Source organism: Mastomys coucha, unplaced genomic scaffold, assembly GCF_008632895.1.
Source record: "Mastomys coucha isolate ucsf_1 unplaced genomic scaffold, UCSF_Mcou_1 pScaffold20, whole genome shotgun sequence".
Classification (NCBI taxonomy): domain Eukaryota; kingdom Metazoa; phylum Chordata; class Mammalia; order Rodentia; family Muridae; genus Mastomys; species Mastomys coucha.
The window spans coordinates 9,066,130-9,090,436 of NW_022196903.1; the positions used below are offsets into that span (position 1 = coordinate 9,066,130).

General features: G+C 38.8%; 1 protein-coding gene across 2 annotated transcripts in view; it reads right to left on the reverse strand.

Annotated features, from left to right (window-relative positions):
* Positions 1–16,614: 16,614 nt before the first annotated feature.
* The window catches only part of Vwde (von Willebrand factor D and EGF domains), a 62,884-nt gene continuing 55,191 nt past the window's right edge, over positions 16,615–24,307 (reverse strand). Inside the window, exons 18-23 of one of the 2 annotated variants that reach the window (XM_031380763.1) lie at positions 22,847–22,942; positions 22,658–22,753; positions 20,986–21,081; positions 18,402–18,505; positions 17,812–17,889; positions 16,615–16,819 (exon numbers count right to left, since the gene is read on the reverse strand). In XM_031380763.1, coding sequence (XP_031236623.1) covers positions 16,805–16,819; positions 17,812–17,889; positions 18,402–18,505; positions 20,986–21,081; positions 22,658–22,753; positions 22,847–22,942 — 485 coding nt within the window. In that variant the 3' untranslated portion in view covers positions 16,615–16,804. The remainder of the gene's footprint in view (positions 16,820–17,811; positions 17,890–18,401; positions 18,506–20,985; positions 21,082–22,657; positions 22,754–22,846; positions 22,943–24,307) is intronic. The other variant, XM_031380762.1, reaches the window with a different exon arrangement.

Consider the following 24,307-nt stretch of genomic DNA (forward strand, 5'->3'; position numbering starts at 1 on the left):
TAGCTGGATCTCATGGAGGTGTTTCCTCAAGGGAAGCTCCTTTCTTTGTGATACTTCCAGCTTGTGTCAAGTTGACACACAAAACCAGCCTGTACAATGGAACCAGAGAGAGGGAAAAATCATTCTGAGTAAGGTAACACCGACCCAGAAAAATAAATTTGGTATGTATTTATTTATATCTCTATACTAACCATTAAATAAATGATAACCAATCTATAATTCACTAATACAGAGAGTTTAAGCATAGAGAAGGTACTACAGGGAACATGTGAATCTCCCTTCAAGTGGGAAATAGAATAGATTTTATGGGTAGACTGGAACAGTGGTCAGGGGGAGGAACAAGAATAGGAGGATCAGATGGGAATGGAGATGGGAGACTACACTGAGGGAGGAAATTAGGTGAGAGACAGCTTGATTTGAAGAAAATTTGAGAGGCAGTATGGAACCCTAGTGCATTAAAAACTTCCCATTAATATATGAAGGCAATCCTAATGAGGCCTCCATATAATGAGGGAGAAAAAACCCTTATTGACCAGGACTGGGTTTCATCCAACTGGGGTGTTGGCTGGAAGGGTCCAGTGGGAATCCCCAAATATCTCAGCCTGTTGCCAAGACGATATTTTGTTCTCCAGAAACTAACAAGGCACCTTTGCCAAAGACAACACTTACACAACTCATTGAACATAGAGAGATAGAACTGGTACCTATATAATCCATTCTAGTGTCTATAGCAAGGAAAGATACTCTTCAGGATACCAAAAGAAAAAAAAGTAAATGCTAGTCCCACCATAAAACCTGTAATATGCAATCTGTCCTGCCTGTAGAATAATTGAGGGCAATGGTGGAACAAGTCTTGTGCAAGCAATTAATTGATGTCTGATTTGACTTCAGCCGCACTCCACGAGATGGAACCCACACTTAACACTGCTTGGGTGAATGGGAACCAAAGGTTAGATAGCCCAGAGACCTAGGGTATCAATAAAATGACTCCTATTGACATTCTGCTACAGTCATAGAACAGTGCCTTATTCATTCACGAGCAGGGAAGCTTCCTTCGGCAGCAGATGGAAGCAAATATAGAGATCCACAGCAAGAGAGAGGAGGTGGGGAGTGAGCGAGCTCTAAACACACAACTCTAAATAAGATGTCTCCATCAAATCCCTTCTCTCAGAGCTCAGGGAACCCTGCAGAAGAGGAGGCAGAAGGACTGCGGGAGATAGAGAAGACAGAGGACACCAGGGGAACGAGGACTTCTAAAACAACTAAGCCAAGCTCATATGAACTCACAGAGACTGAAGCAGCAACCACAGGGCCTGCATGGGTCTGCAAGAGGCCCTCTGCAGATAGCTTTCAGTGTACTAATTTTGTGAAATTCCTGAGTATATAAATGCGTGGGTCTTTGATTCTTGTGCTTTGGGGCTCCTTCATTTTTCTGTTGGCTTGCATTGCCCATCTTTAGTACGATGGTTTTGTTTTATTGTATTGTATTTTACATTTTTACTCTTCTGTTATCACATAGAAGCTTGTTCTCTTCCAATAAGAGAAAGAAAGGGAATGGATCTGGATGAGATAGGAAATGAAGAAGAACTGGGAGGAGTAAAAGGAAGAAAAACTGTTATCAGAATATATTGTATAAGAAAAGAATCTAACAATAATTTAATAAAAGGGGGAAAATGTCATTGAGTCCAGATAACTTGTTCTTACTGTGAATTGATAATCACATGTCATCTGATTTTTTAGTCTCTGGAAAGGTTTTATTCCTGCAGACTGCACTATGAGGATCCGAGTATGGTTGGCTCAGGGAGTGGCACTACTAGGAGGTGTAGTCTTATTGGAGTAGCTGTGGCCTTATTGGAGGACATGTGTACTGTGGGAATAGGCAATGAGGTCCTCCTCCTAACTGCCTGGAAGATAATCTTCCTGATAGCTTTTGGATCAAGATGTAGAACTCTCAGCTCCTCCAGCACCATGCCTGCCTGTACACTACTGTGTCTCCTGCCTTGATGATAATGGACTGAACCTCTGAACATATAAGACAGCTCCAACTAAATGTTGTCCTTTATAAGAAATGCCTTGGTCCTGGTGTCTCTTCACAGCAATGGAAACCCTAATTAAGACACACATGTAACTCAAATAAACAAAATTGTGCATTTTGACTCTTTTCTTTTAAATAAAAATATTTGTCAGTTAATATTGACTTAATAATGGCTCAGTCCTTTGAAGGTCTTAGAATTTTCAGTGAAAGATGCTCTTTAAGCTTAATAAAAAATACTGGTTATAGTCTTATTTATGCCCATAAGTTTACATAAATATGATCTTTCTGCTTGAATTGTTCTGCTATCAACTTAACTCTTTGTTATAGACCTTTGTTGAGACCTTCAAACACTAAAACTGATAGAAACAAAGCCATATCATTTTGATACCAGAGTCTGTATATTTCCTTCCTACTAATTCTCTGTTCTTAGGATATAGTTCAGCAATTGTTACTCATAATAGAAATAGCAGCCTATAACTGATACCTCCTGTCCAGTTTAGCCTCACATGAAGACCAAGTAATTAACTGATGAGTTTTTAATGAAGTTTTCCTAATTTAAACTGCACAATTTCCAAGTTTATGACTCCTAAAAATAGTGTCTAAATGTTCAAGCAGAATTTACCCATCACAAAATAAATTGTTACACAAATAACATTAATTTTTAAATTTTAAATTGTTTCCTTTAAGGCAAGCAATACAATTTACTTGTTTTGGTTTTGGTGTGAGTGTGTGTGTGTTTGTGTGTGTGTGTGTGTGTGTGTGTGTGTGTTTTATTTCATTTGGTTTGCTTCTAATTTCCATAAAGACACATTGTAGCTGTGCTAACTACTTTTATGTCTGCTCTCACCAGGCTAGAGTCATTTAGAAAATGCTTTCACCATATTGGTCTGTGGACAAGCCTCTGGTCAATTTTCTTTTGTGTTTAATTGACATGAATGGGAACACACCATTCCTGTTTGTGATCTTGTATGGTGTAAGATTCCTGAGCAATCCATGAAGATCAAGCTAGTGAGCAACACTCCTCAATGGCTTTTGCTTCAGTTCCCACCATTAGCTCTCTACCTTTTATGAGTTCTGCCCCCTACCCCAAATTCCCTTTGGTTATGGTATTTTATTACAGCAATAAGAACAGCAACTAAGACTGTAGCTAACTGAAAATTCTGGAGAGGGAAGAGAGGAGTTGGGGTGGGGTGTAGCAATATTTTTAATTAATAAAATCCCAGCAACGGGTTTGCTACCTGTCTCAAGGTTTAGGTTCTCAAATGAAGGGCACACACACAGCCTTTGTATTTTGATAAACCTTAATCAGCTCAATAGCTGGGCTACAGCCTAACTGCCACGAATTAATCCACCTCCTCCCAATAATCTCGAGTTATTACTTACTAAACTCTGCATTCTATCTTGGCTGCTCTGGAACCAGAGGGCTAACCAACCGGGCTGCACTCTGGGCCATGCTCTCTTGGCTCCTTCACAAGGTGGCCATACCTCTCTGTCCCTCACTCTTCTCAGTCATGGCATCTCTCTTCTCGTCCACACTGTCAGGGAGGTGGATCTCCATCTTCTTCCTCTCCCTCAAGCCTGGGAATCCTAAAAGTCCTGCGTCTGTTTGCCCTGCCCAGCATTGGCTGAGGGCATCTTTATTTACCAGTCAGAACCAACTGGGGGCAGGGTCCCTCAGTGTCTTATGTACCAATGTGGGCTCTCTCATGAAAACAATTTGGCGGACCCAAATTAACATTAGAATGCAAGCAGCATTTGGTCAAACCTACTACAGTGGGGTAGAGAAAAAAAAAGGAAAAAGAAAAAGGAAAAGGAAATGAAATGAAAAACCAACAAAAACCCAACACTTTAAGACCATGGTCGAGCTAGAGACAGCTCAGTGGTATCTGTCCTGCCAGGAACACACAAGGCCCTGAGCTTGATCCTCTCTCTTCCCCTCCCTATATCATTATAATATAAAAATGTAATCAATCAAGTGTGAAGAGAAGATTGTTCAGTGGTTAATCACAGAGGACCTGGATTCACAGACTTTACATCTGGGTAATTCTCCACATCTGTAACTCCAATTCCATGGGCTCTGATGGCTTCATTCTGCATCAGGCACCATCAGTACACACATATACCTGTAGGCAAAATACCTAGGCCCATGAAATGAAATTAACTAGTAATCAATATAGCTACTTATAAAGTAGTAAATGAAGTCTCCCCCACCTTCCCATTGTTTCTCCGCCCTACTCTCTTGAAATAATCAGTTTTAAAGTTAGCTATCTGTACTTTTAGACATTTTCTATGGTTTTAAAAGGTTGTTTGTGGTTACACATTCTAAAATGTGTACTTTCACCTTTTTCTAATGTAGCCTGTGCTGGCATCAAACTTGCAATGCAGCTAGGACAACACTGAATTTCTAATCCTCCTGTCTAACTCTCCAAGTGCTGGGATTGTGGGATTGTCAGTGACTGTCTTCCCAACTGGCTAGAAAACATGCTTAAAATTAAAGTGTATTTTTACTGTGTCTGGAAACTTTCCTTTACATCTATGATTGCTAGATATCACCTGGTCTAGCTTTGGGATCAGCTAGGAGATACACCTCTAGGTGGGCATGAGAGGGCATAGGAGGGCATGTCTTGGACTGAGAGGAGAAGACCCCTCCCCCAGCACATGTGACACCTGATAACGGCTGCTCGTGTATAAAATGGACTGGGAGAAAATCAGTGCAGCTTCTGCCTATTGTCCAATCTGTTTTGCTGCTAGCACTGCTTCGGTTCTTCTCTGAAATTGGGACCCAGCTTCTCTCATTTCCAATATAGACAACAAATTCTCCACAAGACCTCCCAACCTTCAGCATCAGACTGATATCCCCAAGAGATGCAGCCTTGGGCACGGAGGAGTTATCAGATTTCCCAGCCTCTCTAGTGTGTAGATGGTCGTGTTGGCCTACCCAAACCATATTGTTTAAACCTATCTAATAATGTTTGCAACATTTATTCATTGTCTCAGTTCTGTTAATCTGAAGAAACTCGGATTAGTACCACATTCTTTTCTCCAGGGAGTGGGATGGCCTGGTGGGGAGGGGTTTGGGGTGGAGGGTTTGGGGACATCTTCTTGGAGACCAGGGAGCAGGGAGGAGGAATGGGATATGGAACTGTGGGAGGACAGACTGAGAGGGGTAATGACTAGACTGTAAAATAATTAAAGTAATAATAAAAAAATGTAATGCAGACCTCTCTGCGTGATCAAGGCAGTTTTACTTTAGTTACTGTTGTATTAAATGCATAATGATTCTATGGATATATAATTAGTTAACTATTTTCCATTTGATAGTTATTTACAATATTTGAATATTTGCTTGCCAATTTTCATTTTATACATATATACTATTACTTATAATAATTTTTGTTTTATTTTAAAATGATATAATACATACGATTAGCAATAAAATTATGATTAATATAATGATAATTATATTATAATAATATTTCAGAGAGTATTTGGATAAACATATACATATGTGTATGTATAGGGTTATAACCCAGCCATTTTGTTTTTAATTTGTGGTAGTGGATCACCACACTTAATTAAATTATTCTGTAAGTGGTAAAAGTTTCCACTGATTGGTTCTTCTTCACAGCACTGAACCCAAAGTGGATGTAATCATTCTTCCTAAATTGGTCTGCAATAAAAGATAACAAACCTTGAATTTTAATTCCAGTTGTTAGTTCAAATTCTGCTAAATATTAACCAAAGGATTTGTAATATTATGACAATTTCAACCCAAACTGACAGCTGAATAATGACATAAAATGGATCTTATAAATAGTCCAACACAGAAATTGCAATATGGTACCTACAGTGTACACATAATAATGAATTTATTCTTTTTAAAGTAACGAGTGGCAATCATTTTAGTTAATCACAATGTGGCTTTTAAGAAGAACTTGGGGCCTAATTAGCTAGAAGTGTACATGTATATTTTCAGCATAACTGTTGTGTGGGAAGCTACAAACTGGTTATTCATTTTTGCTTCAAGCGTGCTTGTCATGTTAGCAGTCCCTGAGAGAGGAAACATCTTTCTAACACATCCTCTCACTGCTGTTTAGTAATAGAGCCTGGTAGAGCTGCTTCTGCATCAGTCACAGGTTAACAATGGAGTTGCCATCCTATGCTCTTCACTTGGAGAGCAGTGAGAACCTGAAAAACATTTAGAAACAACTTCAAGCCTGGCTCATTTGGGTAGGACTGATGGGGACAGCTCTTAGTCCTTTCTTTCTTTCCTTCTTCCTTCCTTCCTTCCTTCCTTCCTTCCTTCCTTCCTTCCTTCCTTCCTTCCTTTCTTTCTTTCTTTCTTTCTTTCTTTCTTCCTTCCTTCTTCCCTTCTCTGTCTCTCTGTCTCTCTCTGTCTCTCTCTTTCTCTGTCTGTCTCTGTCTCTGTCTCTGTCTCTCTCTCTCTCTCTATCTCTCTCTCTTTCTTTTTTTTTTCTTTTTTGAGACATGGTTTCTTCATGTAACAGCTCTAGCTGTCCCAACCTGGAACTCTCTTTGTAGGCCAGGCTGCCCTCCAACTCAAGAATGCTGAAATTGAAGGTGTGCATCATCATGCCCAGCTTGAATCAGTCCTCTTATTTCAGAGCAAGAATTATTGAAGGATTGGCTTGGCATCCCCTTCGGTTCAGACCCATGTTTGGAAGCTTTTGTAACAATATTGAGCACCAGCATTGAACTGCAATTCATCTTCTGTCTTCTCTGGCCCTCCCTGTGTTCTTATTGATGCTATCTTTTACCTTTAGAAACCCCCACTCTCAGTGAAGAGAACCAAGCATACATCTGATCTATGACTTCAAAATAACCAGTTTAGACTGTACATTTGGGTAATTGCAACTTCTTAACTTTTATGGTTATGCTTATTTTATTGTTTACATTGAGGATCTGAAAATGAAACTGTTTTAAGATGTTTGCCTGTAAGTTGAAATCCTCTCAGCAAGTTCTGTGGCTACCTTATATTTATTTCCTAACTTTAATCTCTCAAGTTCAAACCTCTGAGGGGACTGCTTCCTACCATAAAGAAAATGGTCAAACTGTAAACTCATCTAGCATACCTATTTCATCTGGAATGATAATATTTTAGTTCTGTATTGATGCTTTAATTTAGGGATATGGGTCTCAGATGAGATATAAAGAACTAATTGGCCTATCTCAAGAAAGGGTTTAAAAAATTCTCCTCTTTCCACTCTCTCCCTACCTATTCAATATAGTACTCGAAGTCATAGCCAGAGCAATAAGACAACAAAAGGAGGTCAAAGGGACACTTCTTGGGAAGGAAGAAGTCAAAATATCACTATTTGCAGATGATATGATAGTACACTTAAGTAACCCCAAAAATTCCACCAGAGAATTCCTAAACCTGATAAACAACTTCAACAAAGCAGCTGGATATAAAATAAACTCAAACAAATCATTAGCTTTCCTCTCCTCAAAAGATAAACAGGTTGAGAAAGAAATTGGGGAAACAACACCTTCATAATAGTCACAACTCATATAAAATACCTTGGTACAATTCTAATCAAGCAAGTGAAAGATCTGTATGAAAAGAATTTTAAGTCTCTGAAAGAAGAAATCGAAGAGGATCTCAGAAGGTGGAAAGATCTCACATGCTCATAGATTGGCAAGATTAATATAGTAAAAATGGCCATCTTACTGAAAGTAATCTACAGATTCAAAGCAATCCCCATCAAAACTCCAACTCAATTTTTCATGGAGTTAGAAAAAGAAATTTGCAAATTCATTTGGAATAACAAAAAACCCAGGATACCAAAAATTATTGTCAACAATAAAAGAACTTCTGGAGGAATCACCATCCTTGACCTCAAGCTGTACTACAGAGCAATAGTGATTAAAAAAAAACTGTATGGTATTGGTACAGAGACAGACAGGTCAATCAATGGAATGGAACTAAAGACCCAGAAATTAACCCACATACCTATGGTCACTTGATCTTTGACAAAGGAGCTAAATCTATCCAGTGGAAAAAAAGACAACATTTTCAACAAATGGTGCTGGTTCAACTAAGAGTCAGCATTTAGAAGAATGCAAATTGGTCCATTCCTATCACCTTGTACAAAGCTCAAGTCCAAGTGGAACAAGGACCTCCACATAAAACTAGATACACCAAAACTAATAGAAGAAAAAGTGGGGAAGAGCCTCGGACACATAGGCACAGGGGAAATTTTCCTGAACAGAACACCAATGGCTTATGTTCTAAGATCAAGAATTGATAAATGGGACCTCATAAAATTGCAAAGCAAATGTCACTGTCAATAGGACAAAACAGGAGCCAACAGATTGGGAAAAGATCTTTACCAATCCTATATCTGATAGACAGCTGATATCCAATATATACAAAGAACTCAAGAAGTTAGATTCCAGAGAACCAAATAACCTATACAAAAAAAAAATGAGGTACAAAGAAAGAATTCTCAACTGAGGAAACTTGAATGGCAGAGAAGTACCTAAAGAAATGTTCAACATTCTTAGTCATCAGGGAAATGCAAATCAAAACAACCCTGAGATTCTGCCTCACACCAGTCAGAATGGCTAAGATCAAAAACTCAGGTCAAAGCAGGTGCTGGTGAGGATATAGAGAAAGAGGAACACTTCTCCGTTGTTGGTGGAATTGTAAGTTGGTACAACCACTCTGAAAATCAGAGTTTGGTGGTCCCTCAGAAAACATATTACTACCTGAGGACCCAGCTATACCCCTCCTGCACATATAACCAGAAGATGCTCCAAAATGTAATAAGGACATATGCTCCACTAAGTTCATAGCAGCCTTATATATAATAGCCAGAAGCTGGAAATAACCCACATGTCCCTCAACAAAGGAATGGATACAGAAAATGTGGTACATTTACATAATGGAGTACTACTCAGCTATTAAAAACAATGAATTCACGAAATTCTTAGGCAAGTGGATGGAACTAGAAAATATCATCCTGAGTGAGGTAACCCAGTCACAAAAGAACACACATTATTCACTCACCGATCAGTGGATATTAGTCCAAAAGCTCAGAATATCCAACATACAATCCACAGACCACATGAAATTCAAGAAGAAGGAAGATCAAAATGTGGTGCTTCTGTCCTTCTTCGAAGGGGAGGAAATAAGGAGACAAAGTGTGGAGCAGAGACTGAAGGAAAGGCCATCCACAGACTGCCCCAGTTTGGGATCCATCTTATATATAGTCACCAAACCTAGACACTGTTTTGGATGCCAAGAAGTGCTTGCTGACAGGAGCCTGATATGGTTGTCTCCTGAGAGGTTTTGCCAAAGCCTGACAAATAGAGAGGCAGATGCTCACAGCCATCCATTGGACTGAGCACTGGGTCCCCACTGAGGATCTAGAGAAAGGACTGAAGGATCTGAAGGAGTTTGCAATCCCACAGGAAGAACAACAATATCCACCAACCAGACCTCCCCACCCCAGAGCTCCCAGGGACTAAGCCACAAACCGAAGAGTACACATGTGTCTGGAGCCATAATGGGACAAGCAATAACTAGCAGGTGATCATCCTGAAATGGCCTGCTTTGGATTATTATATAATCTCCAACAGGTGCACTCTTACTAAGAAAGGCTGTAAGGGATCCATTTTAGGAAAGGTTCCTGCTATTAACATGATTTTCCTGTTGTTATTATATATATATAATAATCACTAAGTAATAGCACACCCCTTTGGAGCAGATCTCTGCAGATCCATGAAGATGTACTGTCTTGTAGTGATGTTATATAGATAAACAGATAACTTAAGTCTTAATGATGATTACATAAGAATTCCTAAAATTTTATCAGTGATTATTAAGCTCTTTCATAACAGGACTGCTATTAGGTCCTTTTCTGATAGTCAGAACTGCAATGAGAACTCTGCCAGTCTCCCAAGTGTCAGCAGTTTATTGCTCTTAGATAGTAACCAGACTTTCTCCTACTCAGAGCACATTCTAAGAACAATTAACCAAAGGTCATAAATTATAGATGTTAGGATAGACGATAAAATATTGATTTGGTTTATCTATACAAAACTCATTTATAACTTATCGTTTTAAACCTTCAGTGAACCTGTTTAGCTGAGACATGTGATGGCTGTTTAGCTAGATAATTACTCCTAATGGATACGCATGTAAACATTCTCTGTTGTAAACTTCTATTTCAATTTATGATTTGATTTTCTATGTGAACTTTTGACGAACTTTTAAACATGTGATCATGTTCTGAAAGATGTTTAAGGTCTGAGGACAAAGTGAAGAATCAGAAGTGGGAGACTGAGGTGAGAGGAATAGAGGTGAGAAGAACTGAGCTGAGAGAGGAATTGAGCTAAGGAGAAGTTTTAGACAGAACATCTTTTTAGATTAGAAGGAGAATGCAGAGTGGAATAACTTAGAAACTATAGGTAACATAAAATACTGTGAGAGAAATGTGCAGAATGCAGAGGGAAAGAGGAAAAAAGAAGATGCTGCAGAGAGCAGAAGGAGCAGGCAGGCTTCTCCTTACCATGGGACAGAACAGGTCCCATGGTAAGGATAAGGCAGGTTTAGTCTTATTAAAAGAAACAAAGCTTTTTTTCTTACAAACATGGGTTTAATTTACTTAGCATTGAAAGGGTAGAAGCCTTTTCTTTCTCTATGTAATAAAGATTGGAGCTCCATTTTTTATCCAGAATAAGTGAGTTCTTTCTGCACCGGTGCTTGATCTTTTGCTCCATATGTATATGTGAATATGGATGTGTGTAAGTAGTTGTGAGAATGCATGCAAGCTGGGCCCAACTGGGTATAAATGGAAATGTATAAATGAATAAATGGGCATGAATGAATCATGTATATGATATGAATATGAATTTATGTGAGATTATGCATATTCACTTATGTAAAAGTTTTTCCTTCTGCGAGTCTTATTCTCTTCTCCTGGTTCAATAGAAGTTTATTGCTCCACACATCCTCCTAACCCCACAAGCAAGAGGCATCTGGACAATAGGGAAAAGGCTCTAGCAATTAATCCCTTATTTAATCTCCTGCTGTTTTAGGATGAGGTGCTAAATGCCAGAAAATGCATTTTCTGGCCTCAGAGGATCTCAGAAGGCAGGTCAGCTATAACAGCATAGTAAATTAGACTTAGATAAGTAAACTTTTTATTATATAGAAACTCTAAATTTCTAGTAAGACAAAGTCTTACCCCAGAATCTTGTAAGACAAAGTCTTACCCCAGAATCTCCTAAGACAAATTTTCACCCCCGCTTATGCTTTTCCCCCTCCACTGCCTCAAGAAGAACTGAGAATAAAGAAGAAACACTCCCCCATTGCTCCCTCCAACCCTGGCACACATGGAGGGACCCATGGCTCCAGCTGCATGTGTAGCAGAGCATGGCCTAATTGGTCCTCAATGGGAGGAGAGGTCCTTGGTCCTGCAAAGGATCTATGCTCCAGTGTAGGGGAATGCCAGGGCAGGAAGGTAAGAGTGGGTGGTGGGTGGGGGAACACCCTGAAAGAAGCAGGGGGTGGGGGTGGTATAGGGTGTTTCGGGGGGGGGGGGAATGAACTGGGAAAGCGGATAACATTTGAAATGTGTATAAAGAAAATCTCCATTAAAAAAATAAAAGAAAAAAAATCTCTTGAATACTACAGTCATCAGATAATTTCAGTCATCACAGGGTCAGCAGGGATGCTGACAAGCCACAGGGCAATCAGATAGTGAAGTGGAGCATGTGTCACCTTCTCTGTTAACTGGGTTAACACGGAATCAGCCATATAAATTAATCCACAGTTCTTATTCCCCAGTGTCCCAACCTTGGTCTGTGGAATATAAGGCAACCTTAGAATCTGCTTTTAGAAGTCATAAGAGCTATTGTCCAGGAAAGAACCTCAACTTGAATAACTTGAAGAGAAGTCAGTGAAGGAAAAGTAGATGTTCGAGGTGACCCCAAAAAGGACAAAGCAAACTGGGCAGTTACAACAGCTTTGGCCACACTTGGCAAGAGTTATCTAACTGACGCTTTGGGGAGGGTAATTTAATTTGATATCATTACTTTTCACAAGTCTTATCTATATCTATCATAACTTAAGTTGGAGAATAATGGCTAAAGGTTTGGCTCAATGGTCATGGCTTTTCCTAGCGGTTGAGAGGCCATGGTTTGATCTCTAGCACTAATTTAAAATAGTTATAATTTTATTATTCCTTAAACTCATAGTGCCTCAGATCAGACTCTCCTGATGATTAGATTCACAGTTAGTCAGGGAAACTGTACTTACTTTTGATGGAAATAAAGGGACAAAAACCTAGGAACATGTCTTTAATACCAGTATAGCTGAAGCTGAGGCAGGAGCCTCACCTTGAGTTCAAGGCCAGCTTGTGGGCTACCTTGTAAAAATCCTGTCTCAAAAAATAAATAAATAAGCTACAGTGTAGAGAAGGACCATGTCCCAGCAAGTACTCTGCCTCCTAGAGATCCTTTTCAGCACTCTGCCTCCTAGAGAACCTTTTCAGCACTCTGCCTCACAGAGATCCTTTCCAGCACTCTGCCTCCTAGAGAACCTTTTCAGCACTCTGCCTCACAGAGATCCTTTTCAGCACTCTGCCTCCTAGAGATCCTTTTCAGCACTCTGCCTCACAGAGAACCTTTTCAGCACTCTGCCTCACAGAGATCCTTTTCAGCACTCTGCCTCACAGAGATCCTTTCCAGCACTCTGCCTCACAGAGATCCTTTTCAGCACTCTGCCTCACAGAGATCCTTTTCAGCACTCTGCCTCACAGAGATCCTTTTCAGGGTGTCACTTTTATGGCTTGATTATATTCTTATTTCTCAATGACACCAGAAAATATACTCTCAACTACCTGGAGCACTGTCTCTTTTAATTGATCAACATTTCCCAATTCACAGAATAAAGGGGGAAATTCTGTCTAACCAAATACTACTCGAGACAAGGTAAACCTCTGATGAATTCAATACATCACTACATCTTTACATGGATGCAATATCCCTTACTAGCACAGTGGGAACTGGGAACTGCCAAAGCAAGTGCCTACAATTACCAGGCAATCACACGATGTAATGGAGATGTCTAGGCTCATAAATGATTTTCTTATTGAAAGTGTCATGTTTGCACTAAATGCTTCCTGTGCTTTTATCAAAGTGGTTGCCTATACCTAAGGCACATAAGATGAACTGAGGTTCTAGCACCATCTGCAGGCCAAGTCTGCTAATTTCACCTCCGTGTAGAAACTGCAGGAGATTACAATAGATTTAAACTGAAGAATGACAGAGGTTTAACGAGTACTATGTAAAATGGGAGGCCAGCCTAAGCTGTGCGATCCCTCCCACAAAACAGCAAAACACAACACCAAACAAAAGCCGACCTCTGTCTTGCAGAGAACCCTTCTTATTTAGCAGTACAGCAGCCATGGCCCACGATGCTTTAGACAGTCATGGAAATGGGAAGAGCGGAGTTTCAAGTGTGGTCTTTTAACTAACAGTGATGTACTCATCCTTATTCCAACATGGCTGTAATACATAATTGTGTTCATTTGGGAGGCTGGGGATTAGAACTATAACCCTCCTGAATGCTATGTGTGTCCACTTCCTTTGAGCACTATGCCTGGGCTTAGGTTTTAATATTTTTAAATGGAAGAAGCACGTGATGACAACTGGCCTTAAGGTCCACTAAAGCCACACAGGTCAATTAGTAAATGCTGAGAAAACACACAGGGGAAACTACATAGGGAGCCTCACGGATCCGTCAACTTGACACTTGTCAGTCATGTGGACCAGCTTGGTACGCACTCAGCTCTCCAGTCTTTCTCTTTATATGTTAACCTTCATCAGAGTAGTCTAGTTACTAAGAATTGTCCACAAATTTTTATCTTTTTTAACTCATACATTGCTGACTTGGTATTTCTTAGGAGTAAATATTTAAACTTGGCAACAAATCATACCTAGCAAATATAGTAATCACTGAAAAATGCAAAACCAAATACGGACATCTGTAACTGATGCTCCAGCTTGTCAAACCAGTACATATTAGCAATAATATTATTAATAACAAGAATAAGACCCTTATGATAGGTTTTCTTTTTTTCCTTTTTAGTACTGATGATAGAACCCAGAGCTTTATGCATGATAGACCTGTAGAGGAATTTTAATCCGGCTACATGGCTGCTCTGATCACATCCAAAGAGCTTCTAAACCTGTATGGTCTGGCTGGAATACAGACACACCCTTGGTACGCACGTTTATTCTCATACAATGACTCCTAATTGAGATACAGACAAAGTGATGAATCAGCGAAAGATTTGACAGAATGAGCCAGGGATAGAATATACCCAACTCTTTCAGGAGTAAAGCTATTTAGAAGCAGCACAGAAAGAGAGAGAGAGAGAGAGAGAGAGAGAGAGAGAGAGAGAGAGAGAGAGAGAGAGAGAGAGAGAGAGAGAGAGAGTGAGTTAGTTTAGTTATTGGTCAGCCAGAGTTGGGAGTCAGGGCAGCAAATGCAGTGCAATGGTGTTGAGTTCCTTTGTCAGTTCATGCAGTACAATGCAGGTCAGCAGAGGCAGCTGAAGCCAGCGAATTAGAAGGATTCAGAAAACTATAACAAATGGCTAGAGTTAGTTTGAGGCCAACTAGAGCAAGTTAGTGAGAAACTAAGAGAAGCCAGATTGAATTAGTCAGTTTGGAAAAGAGTTTATGCCCAAACAGCTAAGTTGAACCTGCTAGACAAAGCTCAGAAAGAACTAGAAAGAATAAGCTTATTCAGCAGTAATCAAATAAAAGATAATTTACATATACCAGTGCTATCTACTGAGCTATACTCTAGTACCATGCTTGACCTTTGTTCAATTGCTGTGTGCTGTAAAATTTACAATAACCTCATTTTAACTTTAAAATTACCCAGTAGCCCTCTGAAGTAAGTATGTTCACCATTATTTTGCAAATGAGAGGATTCAAGGGTATAGGAAGGTGAAGTTTCCTTAACAAGTCCACATGTTTGGGATGAAGTAGAGCCAGGATTTGAAGCTGAATTGCATCCAAAGTGTGTCTGTCACAGGCCTCAGCTGGGTTTATCCTCTAGTGGATCTCCTGCCCTGTTCCTGCACTGTGCTCTTAGTAATACCTCTCCAGGTGTGAAAATGTATTCTGCATCTATTCCCACGTACTATCTCCAACTCTCAGCATTCTTCCCAAAGGATTCTCTACTAACTATACATCTTTTCGTTTGTTTTGCATAGCCCAGTCTAGTTTGTAGTGCCCATGTGTGCTTGGGTCTAGAACTACTCACTGGAGCTGCAGTAACTCCAGTTGCAATGTGTTTACAATTGTGATACCAATGTCACATCCAGAACTCAGTATTTCAAAACACTTACCCCCATCCTACAGCTTCTGTGTTCTTCCCACAACCTCATCCTTAATATCTCCTGAACCAAGCTATTATTTTTTTCTATTAGTATCTATGCTTGGGTGCTGAGATAGTTGAAAGACTCACAGCCACTTTGTAATACGTGCTTCAGAGGAGCCTACTGTGCTTGAGACTTGGTGCTAGAGTTTGAAGTTTCTAAAGGACTGCTGCGGCAACAGCAAGAGTTCTAGAGAAGTTCTCCACCCTCTTAATGCTGCTAGCCTTTCATACAGTTCCTCTTGTTGTAGCGACCCCCCAACCATAAAATTATTCTATTGGTACTTTGTTATTTATTTATTTATTTATTTATTTTTACTTTATATTTCTTTTTTTATTAGTTATTTACATGTCATATGGTTTCTCCTTTCCCAGTTTCCCCTCCAAAAAACAAACAAACAAACAAAAACCAACAAGAACAAACCCCTGTTGCCTCCCCTCTCCCCATGCTTGCCACCCCACCCTCTCCCACTTATTGGCCCTGGCATTCCCCTACACTGGGGCACAGAATCTTCATGGGGTCAAGGGCCTCTCCTCCCATTGATGATCAACTTTGCAATCCTCTACTATACACATGCTGCCAGAACAATCAGTCCCACCATGTATAGTCCTTGGTTGGTAGTTGAGTCCCTGGGAGCTCTGAGGGTGCTAGTTAGTTCATATTGTTGTTCATCCTAAGGGGCTGCAAACCCTTCAGCTCCTTTATTGTTACTTTATAACTGTAATTTAATGATGGGCAACTTAAATGATTCATAATTTTAATTAATATTAATATAAATAAGCAATATGCCAGCTATCAGATATGTAACCCTGTGAAAGGTCCTTATTCACAGTTTAAGAAGTACTGTACTAGAAAGTACTAGGTTGGTGCTTGAGGTGGAAATCTTCAAAATCAATCTTTCAGACATTTTGCAACTACTTTGCCAACCTCTAGGTCTCTATCTCCATGCCCAATTTTTATAAAAAAAAACCCTGGCAATCTATACTTATGCATTAAACATTATGTATCTAAGAGAAATTAAGTAGCATGTCATTTTCACTGACCTCTGATACAGACATAGTCACAGCTGCAACTGCTAAAACTCACAAATATCACCATATTTGTATCAGGACTACGAACTTAATATCAAGTATCAAACCATACTTCAAAGTCAAATTCAAATTACTTGGAGCTTTTATTTTATTTTTCTTTGATATTGACAACTTAGATCATTCCACATTTTCTTAGTTTATTTGATCTTCATAATACTTTAAGCAATATCCAAATAAGCTTCAAAAACTATCTTGACTCTTTCTGAATAAAACTGCATTTCTAATGATAGAGGCTTGTAAATAGCAGATGTTTCTTAACGATGTTTCATCTGTAATAGAAAGAGAAAGTCACATTCCAATAAGCAGTAGAAACTCTTACTATTATCTATTTATTTTCCCTTCCTCTGGCATGCCACACAAAGTCCTTTAGTTTTGTCAAATTTGCTACATTCAGTACTGTTTTCATAAAATAGATCCAAATGAGGGTAAATAAGCTCACCTGTATCTGGAGCTTGTAGATCGAACAATGTGATGCACACTGGGTAAGTATTACATTGAAATGCTCAATGTCCCATAAAACCAACTTTTATATCTTTTCGGAAGGACTACATATTCAGACTAGTTCACACATTTCTCCCAGCTTCATTTCCTATCCTTTTCTTCCCTCACCATTCTCCAGTCCTGTGTTCAATGCAATGCATGATAGCAGACTTGCAGAGGGCTTGCTCAGATCTAACCAGCTAAGCACTGAATAGCTTGATATCCTAAATTTCACACCATGACTCTATTGTGTCCCTACTATTCTCAGGGTGGGGTCATATTTTCCCTGGATGAAAAACAGGGCAGGGAGAAAAACATACAGAAAATGACTGTGCATCCCATAACAGATTGATCCAGTTTCAAACTTCAAGAAGAACATTTTAAAAACATTTTAAGTAGTATAATGTTTCAATATACTTAGAGCTCCATGATCTCTGGGCTACTTTGTTTTATTTTGACATAGTGTCTCAGTTTACTACATAGCTAAAGTTGAACTTAAACCTCAGATCTTCCAGCCCTCATATCTCAAGTGTTGGCCCATGGGCCTTTTGAAGTACTGAGTAAATACATGATGGCTTTTATATCAAAACTCATAGAGTAAGACATTTTTGAAGGGTCTTATGCATGTGCACAAATATGTGTCCTCATATGTCATTGCCTCATGCCTCTAATATGTATAGAAATCAGAACCAAATAGCATCTAGCTAGTCTAAAATATGAGTAGTGACTGAGTAGATATGGTGCAAAATTGTAGATAGAAGTTTTGGAATAAATGCATTACAACAATTGCTTTATAGGTCAAGGTGAGTCCGTGTCTCCTACAGCAAGAAATTCTCTTCTTCCCTTGGTTCTTTGGTATCTGAAACACAAAGAATCCCCAATTCTAGTAGTAAGCATATTTCTTTGCTTAGAAATAGATTTTTATACATAGCAAATAAAGCAAGAGAAGTTTTGGGGGTGGATTATGAGAACATACTTGCTTTTGGTGAAACATGGCCATTAAAATTGTAGGGCTGTACTTTAATCACCAAGGTAGTGGCTCATTAATATAAAGTGGTGAGTATGTTGAGCGAAGTGAGTCTGGCATTTGATCAAAGCATAAGTTAATGTGTCCTATGTCATACTGTGGAGTAGCTGTCCTTTGGTGTCTCGGAATCCTGCACCCCATTGTATGGTGGGACATATACATTGTACTCATTTACATGAATACAAGACATTTCTGTGAGTGTAAAATGATAATATTTTCTGGCTTTGGAGGCAAACATTGAATCCATGTATGCTCTGTTTTTGAAATAAGATATCAACAGTAATCCATTACCAGGTAGAAGACAGACAGAGAAGCCTACATCTATCATTTGTACTATCAAGTACCTGTATCTTCTTTTCACATTTGGCTCCAGAATATCCAGTGCGGCAAGAACACACACCAGGAAATGCACATCTTCCTCCATAAAGACACTTTTGAGTACAAATGGCTGCAACAAGCAGATTTTATAGTCATCACACTTTATAATAGAATACCATAATACACTGTGTTCTACTGTCCTGAAGCTATCTTGAGATTGGAGTCTTTACTGTGATTCTCAATGGTCATTACTTCATATGGTGCATATATGGATTGGAACATCACAAAGAGAGATGTACAGTTTCTGTGCCACTTAAAAATAAATAAGATAAATTATAAAGGATTATAGGAAAGAAGTGCATATGAACCATGTATGGTTTAAATTTTCTGGTAGTTACATTAGAGTAGAAAAAAATAGATGATACAAAGAATCTGTCAGTGATTGGTCTATTGGCAAATCTAATCTATAAGCTCTCTTAACTCCAGAACCCATACTCCCAACTCAAGGTACACTTTATTAAATTAAACTAAAACTGTATTACTTATGTCCTAAGTTATTTGAAATATATCTTTTAAAAAGCATTTCGAAGAGACAATTTGATACTGGTATGTATATGAAACAATTTATATCCTACTTTGGACAGTAACTGGAAATACCCTGACTTTTCTCCCTTTCTGGTTTTTTTTTTTTTTTCCTAGAGACAGAATCTTGCTCTGAGCCTTTGCTAGCTTTGTACTCCATATGCAGCCTAAATTACTCAGGCTCATTGCAGTACCCCTGACCAAACCTTTCAAGTGCTTGGATTACAAGTGTGAACCACCATGCCCAGATATTCAGTTACTTCTTGGACTATGATTGCACTGTTCATACAAGAAAGGTGTTTGTGGAAATCTCTCCTAAAGTGGTTCTTAAAAATATCTATACCTATCTGTGCATAATCATCTATAAAAATGCTTGTAGTAAAATAATTACTTGTCAATATGTGAAATGTTTACCATAAGGGGAAGGTAAAGGTCATTGCATTAAATATAAATACTTTTCAGTGGCATTACAGAAATTAATATAATTCTTGAAATATTGTTTTAATGAGGGCTGGAGAGATGACTTGGTGGTTAAGAGCACTGACTGCTTTTTGAGATGTCCTCAGTTCAATTTCCAGCAACCACATGGTAGCTCACAACCATCTGTAATGGGATCTGATGCCATCTTCTGGTGTGTCTGAAGACAGCTACAGTGTACTCTTATATAAAATAAATAAATCTTTTAAAAATAAAATGTCAGTAAAGGACATTTAAAAAATAATGTTTTAAGGACAGGTAGTACGTTTTTAAATAATATTGAGTAAAACTAAACACAACAAAATTTATATATGTAGTTACTTTTCATGGGAGTCACTCTGCTGCCAAATGTAACTGTGAAAGTACCTAATTCAAGAGTTGAGAAGCCGTTTTTATCCCTGCTGCTGTATGTGGTTGAGGAGGAACATAACACCCCAGGGTTCCACACTAACAAAGTTCCATCCTCCAGCTAGCATATTTTTGAATGGGCATTACCACCGTTTCCCAGAAGATGGCGGTAACACTTATGCTCAGTTAGAACTGTCACTACATGTGATTCACATAAAGGCCCTGCAGTGTGGAGAACGCACAGTCCCAGCTTCTGGCTATGTTTGAAGAATATCCGTCTGCACCTGTAACAGAAGCTTCCACATCCATGGAAGATCATCAGGAGCAGAGAGGGGGCAAGGGAGGGCAATGGAAATGAAAATAATTAGCAGACACTATACACACTATGAAATGTCATAATGAAGCCCATTATTTGTGTGATTAGCATGCTGTTTTAAAGCTTTAAAAGGAAATAAGAGAATTGGGAAATGAACTATTAAATAAACTCTTACTTCTTTCAAATGGATATAAAATTGCCCAACATTTATTTTTGCTTTGAAATCTTTATTTTTATTTTGTATATGTGACAGGTGGCTTTAAATGTTAATTTGACACAGCCTAGGACCACCTGGGAAGAAAGTTGAAATGAAGGTTTGCTTAGATCAGGTTGGCCTGCGGACATTTCTATGGAGGATTATCTTGATTAGGTCTTAAATAGTGTGGGAACACCCAGTCTGAAAATGGATAGCACCATTCCCAGGCTTAGGGCCCCAAAGTGTATAAGAGTGGAAGAGAAGCTGACCAAGCACTGTAGCATTGGCTTCTCTCTTCTCATCACTGGGGATGGGGTGTGACTAGTTGCTTTAAGCTCCTGCCATGGTGACCTCCCTCCAGTGATACATATAACTTGGAATTGTAAGCTAAAATAAATGCTTTCTGCCTTAAGCTGCTTTTTGTCAGGATATTTTATCAGAGTGATACACCAGAATTAGGATAGTATGGGGGAGAGGAACACTCATGGCATGTGTGTGGAAGTCAGAAAACAACGTGTGGGATCTGTTCTCACCAGTTTTATCCACTGAGCCATCTTGTGGGCCCATCTTTTTAATTTTAAAGGGATCAGTTATCTAAAATTTTGTCTCTACTGTGGACTTCTTCATAAACTACAGATTGATTATTCCAATGTGTTCATTTGCAGAAGATGAAGTAGAGAATGCTGCTTACGTTTTTCACACTGCACCCCTTCCCAGGTGGAGGGGCAATGACACACGCTGGGGGCTATGCATTCACCCCCATTTCTACATTTCTGAAGGCAGATTGCTGAAAATACAAAGGTAAAGAAATTATAAATTTAAACTACTAGTCAAATTATAACATAAACTATAAAACAACCAACTTTTTTTTAAGAAGAAATTTTTTAAAAGAAGAAAAGTTTACAAATCAAGAATTAAAATATCTTTCCTCAGCCAGGAGTGACAGGATACACTTGTAATTCCACCACTTTGGGGTCTAAGGCAGTATTATCGGGAGTTCAAGTTCAACCTCAGCTACATAGAAAGTTCAAGGCCAGCCTAAATGATACCAGCACCTGTCTCCAAAGTAAAATAAAATAAAATGAATAAAAAAAACTAAAGGAAAACATTTTATTAATATCAGTTCCCAATATCAGGCATAATCTTGAAAAAGTCCTACCAACATGTCTGCCTAAACAAGAGCTGAACAAGGACAAGAATAGAACTGCCAAAGTGATTTGGGAAAGGTTCTACATAAAGAACCACAGACAACTAAGGAAGACCAAAATCAGGAGAAGTTTTCCCCAGAGAGGAGTGAATAAAGTCATTTTCAAAAGCAAATGTCAGCCCTGAGAACACACATAAAAGAAATGATTCAGACTGAGTAGTCTTCCTCCCTCTCTTCCCTCCTTCCTTCCTCCCTTCCTTCCTTTCTCCCTCCCTTCCTCTCTCTCTTTCCTTTGTTCTTTCTTTTCTCCTTTCTCTCACTCTTTGTTTCTTTCTTTTGTTCTTTCTTTCTTTCTATTCTATTTATCTATGTCTTTCTACACTAATACAGTCAGATATGCACAAAAGGATAATCAATGAGAAAAGAGGCCATGAGTTTGGAAGAGAGCAAGGGGGAGCATAAGGGAGGGTTTGGAGGGAAGAATGGGAAGGGAGAGATGATGTAATTATATTACAGTATCAAAAACAATGGAAAAGAAAGAAAGAAAAATGTGATTTTAATCGTCTTCAGAGTACCATGATGCATCCTACCTCTTCCCCAGTTGGAGTTTTACAGTGATTTTCATTTTAAAGCAATACACCATATATTACTTTAAAACAATTATCTTGGTTTATTTGGAGACAGACTCTCATTATGCAGCTGTGCCTAGCCTGGAAATGGCTATGTAGACCAAGTTGGCCTTGAGTTCACAGAGGTCCTACTGCTTTGATTTCCAAGTGCTGGGATTAAAGGCATGGACCTTCACCTCCAGATTAAATAACAATTTTATACAAAGAATAAAGGAGTCATTTAAGTGAGGGGAGTCGTCACTAGCTCTGCAGCTAATCTGTTGGGATGGGTAGGGCCTCAGCCTGCAAAGAGCTCAACTACAGAGTTCAGGTGATTTCATTTCAAATCTTCCTCATAACCCAATTTCAGATTAGTCCAGATCCATGGCTTATGCTGGCCTATGTGGAAAAACTAGAAAATGCTGGACACTGTTTCAGATGACTCGGTCTTTCATGATTTCAAAGTGATATCTCCCAGAGCAGGAATAAAAGAGCAAAAATAAAAACAAACAGATGAAAACAGAACTTTGGCTGTCATACATTCTACTGCATGCTGCCCTCATGAAGGTCTGTGCTGACACTCTGAGAGTCTTCTTTGCTTTACTTACGTGTGTTACATCGTTTCCCACTCCAACCAGAAGCACAGGAACAAATATTTGGTCCCACACATTTTCCTCCATTCATGCACACAGGCTCACAGATGCCTTAAGTTAAAAAGACAAACCCAACAAAATACGTGTCAGACAACAAAGATTCACTTTTACCTGTGGAATGCAAATATTTTAGTGGTGTCTTACTTGTCTGGCATCTCTTTCCAGTGTACCCGCCACGACAGGTGCACACGTTATTTCTCATGCACAGGCCGCCATTTTTACAGGGAGGGTGACAGACAGCTAAAAGAACAAGTGGCAGCAATGTGTGAACAGCGCATATTGAATTATTATATATTGCACATTGCTTCATGGGCTTGTTATCTATGGAGCCATAAGATAGAGAGATGCGCTATAAAAATAAAAGATCACAAGTGCAAGCCATTGCAACTGTCCTTCCTAAGTAATAAAATGCAGAACTCAGAGCCATTGGCTTCTAGGAGGTTAGCATCGTTAAAACGCCTTAGTGCCAGCTAGAGTCTTCAGTGTAATCCTGAGTGCACTGTGAAATGGAACTTATACTTCATTGGCATGGGAAGCCAACTGTGAAATGATCTGAAGAGAATTAAGAAAGTGAACCCACACTTAGCTCAAAGTTAGGTTATATTTCCTCCTGTGCAAACTAGAAAGACCGTTACCATTTGTTACACTACTATAAAATTAGTAGGAAACACTTTAAAGGAACTTTAATCTAGTTATGTCACAATGTAACTTTCTATGACTGATTCCTGTGAATGTTGGGTAAAAATCTTTTAAACCATAAAATAAAATAAAATAAAATAAAATAAAATAAAATTCCTTTGTTGGGAATATTTGTTAGCTGCTTAATGTAACTTTCCTCATATTGACCATTCTAGGGAAGCTAGGTTAGGAAACAAACTTGATTGTTTATCATTTCTATGAGGTAATTCTTATTGCTTTGTTTCTCCCAAACATTAAAATTTAATGTTACTTGATTTTCTATGCAGTGTTGAGAATCAAGCCAGAGCTCTGTATATGCTAAGAAAGTGCTCTGACACCAAGCTATACCATAGACCATAAATACTGGATTTTCTTGTATTGATTATTTATTTTGTTTAATTTAAATTTAATTCTCCTCGGTTGATAGATTGTTTCGTGGATTTTAGTTTGTTTTATAAATTAATGTGTTTTAGTAAAAGAACTATTTAGACTGCCAGTTTGGATCAGATCCTTTTAATAACTGTTTTCTTAATTTCCACTATCCCTAAAAACAAAATTGATTTTAAGAAGATTTATGAATGAAATAGCATTTTCAATACAAAATATGCAACTGGATATTTTAATGAATAGATATAGCTGCTTGTATTACAAATGCTATTTATGTTCCTCCAAAAACTATTTGCACAAATTTATCTCCATGTAGCTTCTGGGAACCTGCCCCAGGTGGTTCTGATTGGTAAATAAAGATGCCAGAGCCAATAGCTGAGGAGGACAGTCAGGGGCGGGATTTGAGGATTTCCCGGCTTGGAGAGAGGCAGACAGAGAGGTTGCCAAGGGGTAGAGAAGCCACGAGAGCGCCCTGGTCTCTGGGTCAAGAAACATGGCTCAAACAGTTGACTAAGAGCAGCCACGAGGGAACACAGAAAT